At 40.5% G+C, this 14,566-nt stretch overlaps 2 protein-coding genes across 6 annotated transcripts in view; one reads left to right on the top strand and one right to left on the bottom strand.

The window, feature by feature from the left end:
• LOC134351600 (metalloproteinase inhibitor 3-like) overlaps nucleotides 1–11,683 on the top strand; it is a 32,061-nt gene extending 20,378 nt beyond the window's left edge. For both annotated transcript variants that reach the window (XM_063057965.1, XM_063057966.1), the window contains exons 2-5: nucleotides 176–258; nucleotides 6,080–6,191; nucleotides 8,170–8,291; nucleotides 9,267–11,683. In XM_063057965.1, the coding sequence (XP_062914035.1) occupies nucleotides 176–258; nucleotides 6,080–6,191; nucleotides 8,170–8,291; nucleotides 9,267–9,461 (512 nt within the window). In that variant the 3' untranslated portion in view covers nucleotides 9,462–11,683. The remainder of the gene's footprint in view (nucleotides 1–175; nucleotides 259–6,079; nucleotides 6,192–8,169; nucleotides 8,292–9,266) is intronic.
• Nucleotides 1–14,566, bottom strand: part of LOC134351601 (synapsin-3-like) — a 337,761-nt gene that overhangs the window by 106,821 nt on the left and 216,374 nt on the right. For all 4 annotated transcript variants that reach the window (XM_063057970.1, XM_063057968.1, XM_063057969.1 and 1 more), the window contains exon 6: nucleotides 13,955–14,044. In XM_063057970.1, the coding sequence (XP_062914040.1) occupies nucleotides 13,955–14,044 (90 nt within the window). The remainder of the gene's footprint in view (nucleotides 1–13,954; nucleotides 14,045–14,566) is intronic.

A 14,566-nucleotide genomic window follows, 5' to 3' on the forward strand; every position in this document is an offset into this window, starting at 1 on the left:
TAGTTCAACAGTGGAGAGCAAAATAGACAAAAAGAGAGGAGCTGCAACAGTAGTTTAAACGTCAAACTGAGGTTTATGTGCCACCTTTACACTGTCAGATTTAACTAAGTCTTATGTGGCCTGAAAAACTTGCACTTTTGAAATGGGATAACTTTTGTTATTCTTTATTTTCCAGTTATTCGGGCAAAAGTGGTTGGGAAGAAACTACTGAATGATGGTCCTTTTGGGACAATGCGCTACGCTGTCAAACAGATGAAGGTGAGTCACAACAGGCTCAGACTGTTTAAGAAGATGACATGCATTGACTCAGTGATATGATGCTTCTCAACTCAGATCGGAGTTAGACTGATGGGATAAAAGTTTTCTCCTTTTGTGGCTGCAAGGGGCCCATGCATGGGGAGGTTTTGATCCAGCTCGGAGTGAAAATCCACAGCATAAGCCAATGTAAAGTTCAACAACTAACTATTTTCTTCAGGCAGAGTACTTCTGATGAGAATGGTTGACGTTGATAACATGATAAAGTCAGGAGCCTGGGAATTCAGTTATGTTACAACACGACACAGAAGATCGTTCTATAAAGGAAAGTCAAGAGCGGTCCAATTGCACAAATTCTGTGTCTTTCCTCCATATCCTAGATGGACAAAAATGGCCAGATAGATCCCGTTTCCTCTTAAATAATACACATCTTACCCCCTCAGGCTGGACCGTCCTCAAGAGTGGAGATCTTTCACTCCACTCCACACCGTTTGATATCATCCAAACAATAAACTTCCCCCACCCACTCCCATGCCATTGAAACAATAAACTCCCCACTCATTTCCATACCACCAAAACAAAACTCCTTCCCACCTACTCCCATGTCACCCAAGCAATAAACTCCCCCTACTCCCTTATCTTCCAAACAATAAACTCCCCACCCATTCCCATATCACCAAAACAACAAACTGCTTGAACCCACTCCCATGTCATCAAAATAATAAACTCTTCTCCCATGTCTCCCAAACAATAACCTCCTTCCCACCCACTCCCATGTCACCCAAACAAAAAACCTCCCCACTCACTCCCATATTACCCAAACAATAAACTTCCCCACCCACTCCCAAATCACCCAAACATTAAACTCCACCCACCCACTCCCATATCTCTGAAACAATAACTCCCCCACCCACTCCCATATTACCCAAACAATGAACTCCCTCCCACCCACTCCCATATTATCAAAATAATAAACTCCCCCCACCAACTCCCATTACCTCTGGTGCATCTCAGACCTACACTTACTTCAAGAGTTGTGACCAGTCCTATAAAATGTGACATTCTGGGCTTTGTGCACCTGTGAACTTTGCCTCAATGGCCTTGTACAAAACCATCAATACTTGATCTTCAACTTCTAGGGGAAAAGAAGTTCAATTTGCCCCACAGGTATAGTCTCCTTGAAGAAAGCAAGCTCATTTTTCCCTTAAATTATTTTTGCAAGGGTGACAGAAGGTTTCCATCCTCTCTGTCATCATACTAAGTAGATGGTTCTGCTTATATTCTCAATCCAGCCATTGTGAGGGGAAGTCGTTGATTATTGCCTGGCCTCTGCTATTACACACCAAATGTACAGGGCACAATGTGTACAAAGGTGTGAGAATGCACTGTGTTGTTCCACAGACCAAATATGCATTGTTTAAAAGGACAATGATCTAAGAAGGTAGGTAAACTTGAATCATTCATTATGATATACAAGACTGCATTGATATCATCAAGAGAAACACTATTTTTCCAGTAGTAGAAGGTAAAACCATTGTCATTAGGCTCCCAACCTCCAGAAGCTAACCATGAAGACCTCCCTTCCTTTCCCTGCAGAGCTCTCTTCAGGTTGTGGTATGGCCAAAATTAGAAATCTATCCTGAGTGATGTAATGAAACGGAGTCCACTACAGGTTGCTACCTGTCCTGTCCTTCTTGGGCTGTTGTAAATCGCCTTTCAGACATCTGGTTAATGATCCATAAATGATTTAATGCTGCAGTTATACAGAGGCAGTTGGTGATTCAGAATGTTATATAGAGCCATACAGTATGAATGCAAGCTCTTCAGCCCGAGTCTAAACAACCAAGGTGCCCACCAGACTTCAGCTAGTTCCAATTTCCCTCCAAGTCCTGCCCCTGCATGTATCTCCAGAGGGGACAACTTCACTCAGCCCATCTCTGAACTGTTCCCATAATCTATCCTGATGAAGGGTCTCGGCCTGATACATCAACTGTAGGTACTGCCTGGCCTGCTGAGTCCCTCCAGCATTTTGCGTGTGTTGCTTTGGATTTCTAGCATCTGTAGATTTTCTCTTGTTTGTGCCCACAACCTATGGACTTGCTTTCAAAGATTCCTGAACATGCTCTCGATATTTATCGCTTAGTTATTTTTTTCCTGTCCCTTTTGTACTTGCACATTTTATTGTCTCTTGCACATTGGTTGTTTGTCCATCCTGTTGGGTGCGGTCTTTTATTGATTCTATTGTGTTTCTTGGATGCCCACAAGAAGATAAATCTCACGGTGGCATAAAAGTACATAGATGATAAATTTATTTTGAACTTTGAAGTGCTTCCTCATCAACAGCTTATGCAACTGCATCATAATGTCCCAATTCCAATACTCAATGCCCTGACTGATGAAAGCCAATATACTAAACACCCTTTCCAGCACCTCTGAGGCCACTGTCAACAACTATGCACGTGTACTTATAGGTCCCTGACTTCCACGACACTCCTTAGTCCCCTGCCATTCATCATACAAGTCCTCTGCTGGCTTTCACACTGATCTGTGTTGACGTCTATTTGCTGCTCCTCAGCTCTCCCTGCATTCCTCGCAGACATTGTTCCCTCCAAGCTGTGCAGGTGCGCGGCCGCTCAGTATCTGAAATGCTCCTGTGCACAGCTAGAATGTTCTTTTATCAAATGTTAACATCTAAAGTGCCGCGCTGTTTTCAGGCCATATAAAAATTTCCTTCTCAGCACAATGGCTGGTCTGTGCAGCTCTACAAAAAATTAAGAGGGAACATTGCTTGTAGACCAGTCTGCCATGCAGTATCTTGCTGAAGCCCTTGCTAAACTTTAAATAGACAACATCTTCACCTACTTTTTTTTGATTAACTCTTTGAAGAAATTTGCAGGGTTCATCAAGCTCATATTTCCACTCACAAACCCCTGCTGACTCCTCCTCAAAGCATTGTTAATGACTCCTGATAACTGGGAGGTTTATCCCATAACTTACCATTGTACCTTAGCATTCCCATAAACACAAGAGATTCTTCAGATGCTGAAAACCCAGAGTTGTAGTACAAAATACTGGAGGAACTCAGCAGGGTAAGCAGTATTTATGGAAATGAAAAAAAGAAATGCTCAACAAAGCGTTTTGGGCCGTGAGCCTTTATCAGGACTAGAATGGAAGGGGAAAGAAGCTAGGTAGGAGGAGGAGAATGAGTACAAGCTCAAAGGTGATAGGTGATAGGTGAAGCCAGGTGGGTAGGGGAGGGGGATGAAGTAGGAAGCTGTGAGGTGATAGGTGGAAAAGGCAAGAGGCTGGAGAAGAACGAATCTGATAGAAGAGGAGAGTGGACCATGGAGGAAAGAGAAGGAGAAGGGGCACCACGGGGTGGTGATAGGCAGGTGAGGAGAAGAGAGGGGAGACTGACTGGGGAGTGAAAGAAAAGGGAAGGTAGAGAGGGAAAAATTTCCAGAAGTTAGAGAAATCAATGTTCATACCATCAGGCCGGAGGCTGCCCAGACATAATATGAGGTGCTACTCCTCCAACCCAAGTGGCCTCATCATGGCAGTAGAGGAGGCCATGGACCGACATGTCAGAACGAGAATGGAGATTGGAATAAAAATGGTTGGTCACTGGGAAATCCTGCTCATTGTGGATGGAACAAAAGTGCTCGACAAAGCGTTCCCACAATGGACATCAGGTCTCACCACGTAGAAGAGGCCACATTCGGAGTAACGGAATAGGAAACAACCCCAACAGATTCACAGGTGAAGTGTTACCTCACTTGGAAGGACCATTTGAAGGCCCTGATTGGAGGTGAGGGAGGAGGTGAATGGGCAGGTGAGGCACCTCTTCCTCTTGCAGGGATAAGTTCCAGGAGGGAGATTAGTGGAGAAGAACAAATGGACAAGGGAATCATCGAGGGAGCAATCCCTGCGGAAAGCAAAGAGTGAAGGGGAAGTAAAGATGTGTTTGGTGGTAGCATCCAGTTGAAGATGGTGGAAGTTGCGGAGATAATTTCCATAGATGCTGCTGACCTGCAGACTTCCTCCAGTGTTTTATATTTGTTACTATGTAAGCATTCTCCTACCTTTTTTTTATTAATTTATAGCAAAGAGGGTGTAGCTCATAAGGCTAGTGTTTATTATCCTTCCTCGTGGCTACATTGATGGTAAACCATGACAATTCCTCTTGTACACCACAAGCTCCAAATTTAACCTAAGCAAAGCATAGGATATAAGCAGGATCTAAAGAAGGTAGATGCCAAATATGAACTATCTAATATCAAACTACAGAAAAACAACCTTTGCTGGAGACATTTACAGTACGTGTATGAGTGATGACACTGTAGCAGCCGCAGGGGAGCAAGAAACAATGAATTGTTCCCTTTTACCCAGTGTAATTTTTGTAGTACAGGAGGCGACTGTCCCTTGGAAGTAGATCAAGGGCATCAGTTTGTAAGACCCAATCCTTTGACAGACAGGAGGTAACACATGGGGACAGACAGGGTGACAGCAACATTGTGGTGAGAGAAAATGCATAAGCTATCGCTCTCCCGTCCCGTCTGTTAATAACATTTCATATGGACAGGTGCGCACTGAACTCTACCGTGTGCTTAAGGGTGGAAATTCAATTGTTCCGTGGATTACCCTTTCATGCAAAATGGATTTAGGAGCGAAAAAAATAAAGACTTTTTTCTTCGAAACTGCACTTGAGAAAGTGAATTTGATCACTTTCAAATATGTGAAAATCCCTAGGTATTGACTGATAGAACCTGAAACCATTTCTGAGAAGGTAATCTCATGCAATTTAGCAGAATCAGACTGTAAAGCCTCGCTTTTTCTTATTGAGTACAAAGTGGATTTTAAAACTCATCATGACAGCACTGGGGAGTTCTGCCCAGTAACATTTTCCAACAACAATTCCATCGTATGATTCACATTAAAGGACGGTTATGTTGACCGCCCAAGAAATGGGAGCTGTAGTATCTGCAACAACAAAAACCAGCACAATGCAAGTGGTTTTCACCTCTTTTCAGATAGCTTTAAATATACATATGCTGTTTTAGCCTTACCATAGAGCAGTTTTGCATTTTGCAGCTCTGACAAAGAGGCTTAGTGCCAAGAAAATGAAGACATAAGAGAAACTGAATGCAAACTTTTCTTGTAATATTATTCCCTTCAGCATTCTTTCCCTTCAACTGATGTTTAAAAATATCTTTTCTTAAATAAATGGAGCTCATAATTTCAGTATATATTTTCTTTAACTGATTCCGATGGACTTTTCTGATTACATTTACTGACAGTTCATTGTCAGGTGAATTAATAGGAAAAGTTACAAAACATTCTTAGCTTCTGGACTCCAGCCCAGAAGCCAATCTATCATACTGCAGTTTGACAAGAGGGATGGGGGCCCATTGACTATTTAACATCATGGACCATTTGCACAAAGGAAACTACCTCTACTTTGTTGAATAGAACTTTCTGCCACCACCATAATGGGACTTCACTGTGTAGAATTGGACTGGAGCCTGTGATGTGCCACTCCAAGCACAATGTCACCACCTTGCTCTGCTACTAACCACTTTCTTCCACTTCAGATTTCTTATTAAAACAGAGAGTGAATTAATTGGCAGGGATTTGCCTGTCTCCAAGCCTTTTTCCCATATTGCTAAGAATTCTTCATAGTTAGTTATCAGCTGAATTAATTAGCAGTACTGCTGAGGTATCGATGTAATCCCAAACTACAACACTATTTTTGTTGATGCTTTATCTATGTGCTTTTATGTGAAGTTTTTTCTGTATCAATGTAAACATTTATTTTTTTCTCCAGATGTACCGTGGCTTCAACAAAGTGCAACAGGTTCAGTACATCTACACAGAAGCCTCTGAGAGCCTGTGTGGTGTCCGCCTGCAAGTGAACAAATTCCAGTACTTGATCACAGGTATGTTTGCCAAGACATGTACAGTAGCTATGTAGGCAGCTCATCTTGATTTCCAGAGAACCTCTGAATTTTTCATCCCACTTATTAAAACAATATATTTTTGAGTTAAAAATGAATCCACACTAAGACTATACCAAAGGATGCATAACTTGCATTAGAACATTGAGATGAAAACCACTTATCTAGGAGTCCTTTTATTGAGAAATTCGACAATTTGTCAGAAGCTGAAGTGTGCTAACATTGTATGTGAGTTCAAAGCCAGGATAATTTATTTTTTTTCCCCAGACTTGGTGATCACTTCTCTTTGTTTTCATGGTAAAGACTGTGGTGGATTCACTTAAATATGGTGACTGGTTTTCATGGAGGCATATTTAGAGGGGTATATATTGGTCCCTACCAATTCCTATTCCACGAACTCTCTCCTTTTGCTGGGTCTTTAGCACCAGTATAGAATGCCTGTATCCACTGTAGGCTGATTAACACAATAGGTTTAATAAATAGCTTCATGCTTTTTCACATGAAAGATAATTATCTGCTTTCAAAGTTTGCAATGATGTTAAAGCACAATTGCTAGTAAATGCAGTGCATTACTCATCCAAAGATAACGCTCTAATGTCTGTAGGCCAATTAGTCCATGTTCAAACCACAATAAAGATGATATCAACAGGCATTTTGAGAAAGGTTTGAATAGTATTTGGACTGAGATGTATATCTCTGCCTTACCCTTGAAAAACGAAAGTGACTAATAGTTACAAAATTCACAATTTAAATACTGAGAAAAGGCTGGTTAAACTTGTTCTCTTTTGACTTATTTTGAAATAAGTAAAATTTATATAGTGACCAAAAAGACAGTCAATACAAGGATGCTTGAGCCACTAGGGCCCTAGCCGTTAGTGACACAGTCAATATTTATTTATAAAGCTGGTAATACAATATTAGTCTTCTGAAAATCATAATGACAAGATTCTCTGTCTTTTTCAGTTGCTCACATTGCTTACTAGACTACTAAGGGAATTGATAGTCCAGCAAATATTGAGAGGAACTGAAAAAGCAGATTGTTGGGGAACTCAGCAGACCAGCGGCAGAGGGGGCAGAAAGAAACTATCAACATTTCAGGTCTAGATCCTGCATCAGGATTATATTGAGTGTAGGTAAATTATTGATCATGGGGTTCAAAGATTATTCCATGAAGATCGAACATTATAGCGAAAAGGAAAAGGAAGCTGAATATTTTTGCTGAATGCCAGGAAGACACCACTAGGCATTGCCACTAAATTAAGATTACCAAATGAAGTGTTCCTCCAGAAAGTGAAAAGAGACAAGGTTCAGTTGTTGAGAGTAAATGATCAGTAAAAGTCATATTTGTTAGCCTTAGGTTACTTTATATGCCACAGTTGTTCCTGGTGAGTGGGGGTCTGCTTTGTCATCCCTTCTGCACTTGCAAGGCATCATTGCTGTCAAAGGAATGTTAGATAACGGAAGCTAGCATTGGCACAGTCCTTCCGTGGAAAAGGTCTTCCCCACAGGCTACAATTGGGGCATTAGACTTGTAGTCACATTCCAGAACTATATGCGGGATTAACAATTTCATCTGATACTGCAGTCACAAGAATTTTGTAATGGGGCTTCTTTTCCAATCTGATACCTTCAATCAAATGTCCACCCAGGAAAACACCAAACATATTAGGTTAACACTGCAAACAGCAATGCGTGCTGGGGAAGAGAAATCCCATTCTCTCACTTTACAAGAAAAAGAGCACTTACCAAAAAGATCAAAGCAAAACCTGGCAATTATATTTTACACTATCATTGCCTATCTTGCACCTCCTACTCACCCTGGTCAGCTGTATCCACCCCTTGCACGGGGATTTTCTACACTCCTATCACATTCCTTTCTAATGAATACAATGGAAACACAGTACTGCATTAAAACAGAAAATGGTAGAGAATAATACATTGTTTTTCATCCATAATGCAGGTAGAGTTCACGACGGTAAAGTCTACACAGGAGTATGTAACTTTATCGAGCCTTGGGAGAAGCTCACCTTCGCGCAACGTAAGGGTCTTAATTATCGCTACAAGATTGGCTGCAATTGCAAGGTACATACATTTTTTTGGAACGAAACACTCATATTTTGGGCGCTTTTAACCGTAACCAGTCTGTTCTTCCAATCTACTACTAAGAAAAATAAACCTACAGTTACACATTGGGGATGGTGATTGGAGGGAATTAAGGAATACTGTGCATGGAAACTAGTCCACGATCAGTAAGAAATGTTGTATAATCTTCAATAGGTTATCTCGTTGACTATTTCTTCTAATGATGATGCCATAATAGGCTAAGTAATTTTTCCAACTACTCCACACAAGTTTTAGAATATAGAACACAGCAGCATGTACAGCTTTTTGGCCCATAATGTTCAGATGATCTTTTAAACTACTCAAAGATCAGTCTAACTCTTCATATAACCCTCCATTTCTCTCTCATCCGGCGCCTACCTAAGAATTTCTCAAATGGCCCACTGGTGTGAAAACTGGGGGCCGAGGCTTGGCTTGGGACGGGAGTGGATCTGGGACTCAGTCTGGTTTGGAAGGCTGTCTGGTTTGGAAAGCTTGCTTCTATTGTTTGCACGATGTGTGTTTTTTTTCTCAGCGCAGTGGTTTTTGGTCTTTTTTTTAAAATAGGGTTATTCAAATTCCTTGCTTTGTGGCTGCCTGTAAGCAGACAGAGTTCAAGGTGTATAATTTATACATTCCTTGATAATAAATCTGCTTTGTGTATCTGCTTCCAACATGACCCCTGGGAAGGCGTTCCATGCACCAAACACTCTCTGTGTAAAGAAATTTCCTCCTGTTACCTTAAAATGATGCCCCTTCTGATTCACCATTTCCACCCTGGGAAAAAGTCTCTGGCTATCCACTCTATACCTCTTAATCATCTTGTACACCTCTATCAAGTCACTTCCTTTCCTCCTTCACTCCAAAAGATATTTTCAGAGAATGCAATAGGCAATATGTTCTCCACAAGTACAACAATATTTAATATTGTTCCATCTCTAATTTATATCTCCACAGATCAAACCCTGCTATTACTTGCCATGCTCTGTGACAGCAAAGAATGAATGCCTGTGGACAGATATGCTGTCTGACCAGGGATACATGGGATATCAGGCCAAAAACTACGGCTGCATGGAATATAAAGGCTACTGCAGTTGGTACAGAGGAGCATCCACGGTAGACAAAAGCAAGATCAATGCCACAGACCCCTGAAAGGGACACTCCTCTGTAAACAAAAAATGCTGGCCAGCAAGGCTGTCCTTTTGTGTGACCAGCCACAACTTAGTGCCTGTCTGCTCGCACTATTAGTATGTCAAACACAGACTTTATCTAGGCCATTTTCTTATTTTCTCAGAATTACTCTTAAATTACCCAGTGCTTGGGCCATTTGACTCCATGTCAATTAATATTTCTTCAGATTTGCTCCTTACAGTATATTACTGAGCTTCATACATATATATACGTATTAATATTGGAGTGGTTTGAGTTATACATTACTGCTACCGTCCTTTATAAATGAAGCTGCCTTACTCCAAAAGGTTTCAGGTTCAGAAATTTTGGATACGTTCTGTTAATATTTAAAGATCTTCAAATTCTGACCATTCGTGTTTCTTGTAAAGTTCACTGCTTAGAGGCAGCTCCGCCACCTGCTTGGTTGATGAGGTCAAACAACTTTATCGTTCACGGCTGAACTAATTCCACTCCGAGAAAAGATTCATAAGTGTGCTTTTCTCCTTTTACACTCACAGTGCAGGAATTAATCTCAGTGTCACAAAGCGTGTCCCCCCGTCCGCCGAGACTAACCACTGGGCAGGCTTGCTGCTGCGTTTGAAATGCTGAAACTAGCTCCTTTACCCAGATCACAGAATGCCTGCAATTTTTTTTTAAACAAAGACCTGCATTGGCTTATGGACAAATCAAATTAGGCATTGCCTCTTTTTGTGCTTCTATGTGCAGCCAATGGCAGAAGACCTAGTCTCCCACCAATGGCTAACACAATGCAGAAGTACAAGCACATTTCCTGAGAAGCAGAAGTTGAACGGCCTTCTACTTAATGCTTCCGGGTTTCAGCCTGCATGAAAAATGAACGTATGTGCAGAAATGTGATGCCCAAAGTACCAGAAAGATCTCTGGATTGCACGGCAGAAAAATGGAACTTGACTAAATGAGGAGAATTCTCTCTCCTCCATGATCCTGCTCATTGCTGGGTGGGATCACACTAGAGAGTGTTGGAAACCAGACTGCTTTTCCTCAAGGGGAACCAGCATTGCCTTCCTAATCTGCACACATGTGGGGCTAAGGATTCCAAAGAGCCTTTGCCGACTTCCATCAGTTTCTGGGGCTGTAATGAGGATGTTGCTGTAAATACCAACTAGAGCACAAGGCTGATGCTAAACTTTCAGCTGCAACTTGCATTAATGAAGCACATTTCATATGGAAAGATACACTAGGGTGCTTTAGTGAATTACAGGCAAACAAGCAAACGACCTTATAGTTGTAATGTGTAACCCTGTAGACTGAAGTTTACAGGAGCTATTGCACAATTACTGAGTACCAATGTTCAAAGTGAATGTTCCGAACTTGAGGTAATGGGCAGCATCCTTCATATAGCTACAGAACACTTCCAATCAATTGCAATTTGCAATGCCAAGCAACACAAATGATGGGGTTTTAAGCAGGCTGTCAAATGTCTGTTTTGTATCCAATAATTACAATAATTCCTACCTGGACTTGCAGAGCTACCCTACTTAATATTTCATACCACTCCTAATATTTTCACACAAGTGTCACTTATATTATGATCAACAGATATTCTAGAACATAAATCACCCAAAGTTTTGTGGCAGAAAGAAACACCCAACTATATATAATCTGTTTAAATTTTATCAACTAGTTACATGAGCTATATTTTACTCAACATATAGCTGTACGAGTGGGCATTTCATCCTTGTGGATAACATCTTTAATTGCTTGAAAAGTATTCTGTGTTGTGCCAGGATTATAGGTTGGGCAAGAAACATACAGAACTCTTGAGAAGAAAAAAAAATGGAATTCAAAGCTCTTTTTCCAAAAGTTCAAAGGTTATTTTGCTTTGTTCTATCTTTGTCTTTGTAAATTCGGTTTATTTTCTTATTGCTTACCTGGTTTGGTGGTTCATGTGAAGTTGTTAACATTATGTACACCGATGATAAGTACAGAGATCAGGTTGTGTTGTGTTTGTACACATTTTCTGTCTTTGTCTAACTGTTTAATAAGGGCATGGTTTTGGAGGGGGAGGCGGAGTTGGGATTCAAACAAAGCAATTAAACGATAAGGTGAAATTAAGCTTTCCTGATGGAATGTACTTGTTGCTAAATTCGCAGCATTATTTGCAGATTTCTCTGTGTTATTTATGAATTTTATATTTCATGAATGTAAATTGACTTTTAAGAAATTAACTTTTCATGTGTCACTTTTAGAGTCTCTTCCAATCTAAGTACAGTAGTAAAAATGCTATCATAGTAACTCTGTGTCCATTTCATTTGTTCTTCCTCTTGGTTGCTGACAATTTGTTACTTGTATTTATCAGTCTTTGAAAAGTAGCCTCCAAGTCCTCACTTAGACTGGATTATTACGTTGTCCTTCCAATAGCAGTGCCCAGATTGGGTGCTTTGTATTGCAGGTTTGGTATTGAGAAGCTGGAAGGGATGAAGGAGTCAGAATTGCCCGAGTTGGCCATCAAGTTAAATGATGTGGGATTGTGAGATTGAGAAGCAAACAACATTTCTTTATAAATACATTAGTCTTGTTGCTAAGCAAGAAAAACAGCCAGGCAAATGTAGATCGGTTTTTCTCTTGGATACACAATGACCGTACTACCTCTTCTCTCATTACACTTTCCCAGTGATGAACTGCTTCTAAGTTGCATAGGACTGAAGGTTATGAAGCAATATTAATTTATTTATCCTAGCACAGTTCTCTTCATTAAGAAAAATAGTTCAGGCCACAAAGAAATTGCTAAAAATTTCACAGAGGCGGAGGCTTAAGTTATTTGTGGGCTTTGCCCTCACTGTAGCCTTGCATTACAGTGATTTAGCGGGAAAATTCCAGGCTTTTCTCATTTTCTGTTTCATTGCAGGCAGAACGTTACACACGCAAAAGCATTAAAACTAAACAACTCTCTGAAGCTAGAGCTGAAATCAATTTCCTACTGTCACTAACATGTATTCCTAGTCAGTTATTCCAAATCTCACAGCAGACATTGATTAAGGGCAAAGTAATGCAGACTACAAGTGAATTTCCTGCAGAACTCCAAATGCAGACACAGTTGGGAGCACTGTGATACTGAGATGTACATGTGCTCTTTGCCTAACACTACTAAAAGCATGGAAGCTACTCGAGGACACGATCGTTTTGATATTTGTAAGGAAACCAGATACAACAGCATGTGGGGATTAAAAAGCAGTTGCACATATAGAGAAAGATTTAAGAGAACATCTCCCCATCAGTGCTCAAAGAAATGTGTGCCATTGTAACTTCTGCTGAACCTATATAAACCCAAACACTTGAAACATATTAACATGTCTTGTGAATGCTGCTTTTACAGTGTTTCACCCGTCTGACAGCACTGTGAGTAAGTTTTTCATTACACCTGTGATATATAGTCCTTGCATGCATACAGCAACAAACTGAACTTTGACTTTGAGAGAGAAAGCTAAGCCAGATGGTACTGTGATGGAATTTGCAGTGGCACAGTGGAGAATTTAACGTTACTGACCAGGATATCTGCAGTTCCCAAGGTGAATTAATTATTTGATACTAGAATTGCTCTCAACAACTGGGCTTGGGAATTAAAACCCAACTTTTGTTCATTAAATAATGAGCCTTATTTTAAAGAAAATAAGGATTGTAAAGCATGAAAATGCCCGACGCAGGCCTCTCATGGTCTGAGTCGACCCCTTATTTTAAAAAAAGCATAATTCCAAGGATGGGGATGTTTTGTTTGTGGATCTATATAAAGGAGTGAAATCGTTGGATTCACTACAGAGAGATTAGTATAAAAAACAGAGTACTACCATACATTAGCTATATCAATAAACACACACAAAATGCTGGAGGAACTCAGCAGGCCAGGCAGCATGCGGCTGCCTTAGTTTTGAATTAATGCTGCTTTTAACAGCACCAGTTCAATTTCAATATCAATAGAGAGCCAAAATATCTTTGGATTTGTCTGCCAGCCACAAAGTTTATCTTCATTTAAGTGATTGAGGACTTCCCGGTTGCATTCGCAGCCTGATATTTCAAAATTCTCATATATTCAGCAAAAGAAAGGATCCAGATGTTAGCACTGTAGCTCTAATCACACCTACTGCTGGGTGAAACAACTGACAGCCAATGAAATCAGAAAGAGACCAGAGTTTCAAAATGGACCAACTCAGGAAATGAAAAATTGAAAACAGCCCATGATATTGATCAGGCATTGCCAAAAGTGGAACCAAACTTTTACTTATAATTAAATACTGAATTCAACAAACAACAACTCAAAAAGATTTAGGTTAAAATGAAAGCATATGAGTTTGAGAGTAGTTTCACAGAAAGACACTCCTTTCCACAATACTCTGTGGAGAGTGCATACAGTATATCACCATTCCTTCTCCCAAATAAAAGTGAAGCACAAAACACAGCAGCATTGAACACTTTGTGAAGCTATTTTGAGTGATACTCACCATCTCTCTGTGGTTGGGGAAGAAAGTCTGGTCAATCAGTGGGAACTTTTCTGGACTCAGAGTGTGGGAGATCTTTATCAGCTGGGAAAACTGTAAGAGAAAAACAGCCATAAACAATTTAATCCTCATCTTCAACAGCTCTTCACTGTTGTGTAGTTCCGCACCCAGAGAAGACTCTGTCTTCTGAACAAGGGTTTCACTTAGCAGTCAAGCTTTTTAAAATGAAGAAATCCTGGGAATTTTGTGAAGTGTAGGAGCATAACAACTTTTTAACGAAAGGCAGAATGAAATCCAATAATGTGAATATGAGAGAGGTGCCAAGTGTCGGACGAGGAGGAAAGGAACACTGCTTCCCATTTGGTCTCATGTACTCCTTTCCCGGGTCTTTAAAGTCGAGCTGGGTGGAGGACCACCTTAACAACATTAACAAGACCCCTAACACGAGGTTGCTTTTTGACTGACACCATCAATATCAATCCAATACCAAAAGAAAATGGAAAAGCATGATGCATATCATAATGGCACAGTAATACAATCCACAGAAGCCAGAAATTGCCATGGTTCATATGGAGAAGAATATTGTCATCGGCGGATTGTGATATAAGGGAAAAG

This window comes from Mobula hypostoma, chromosome 9 (genome assembly GCF_963921235.1).
Source record: "Mobula hypostoma chromosome 9, sMobHyp1.1, whole genome shotgun sequence".
In the NCBI taxonomy this organism is placed as follows: Eukaryota; Metazoa; Chordata; class Chondrichthyes; order Myliobatiformes; family Myliobatidae; genus Mobula; species Mobula hypostoma.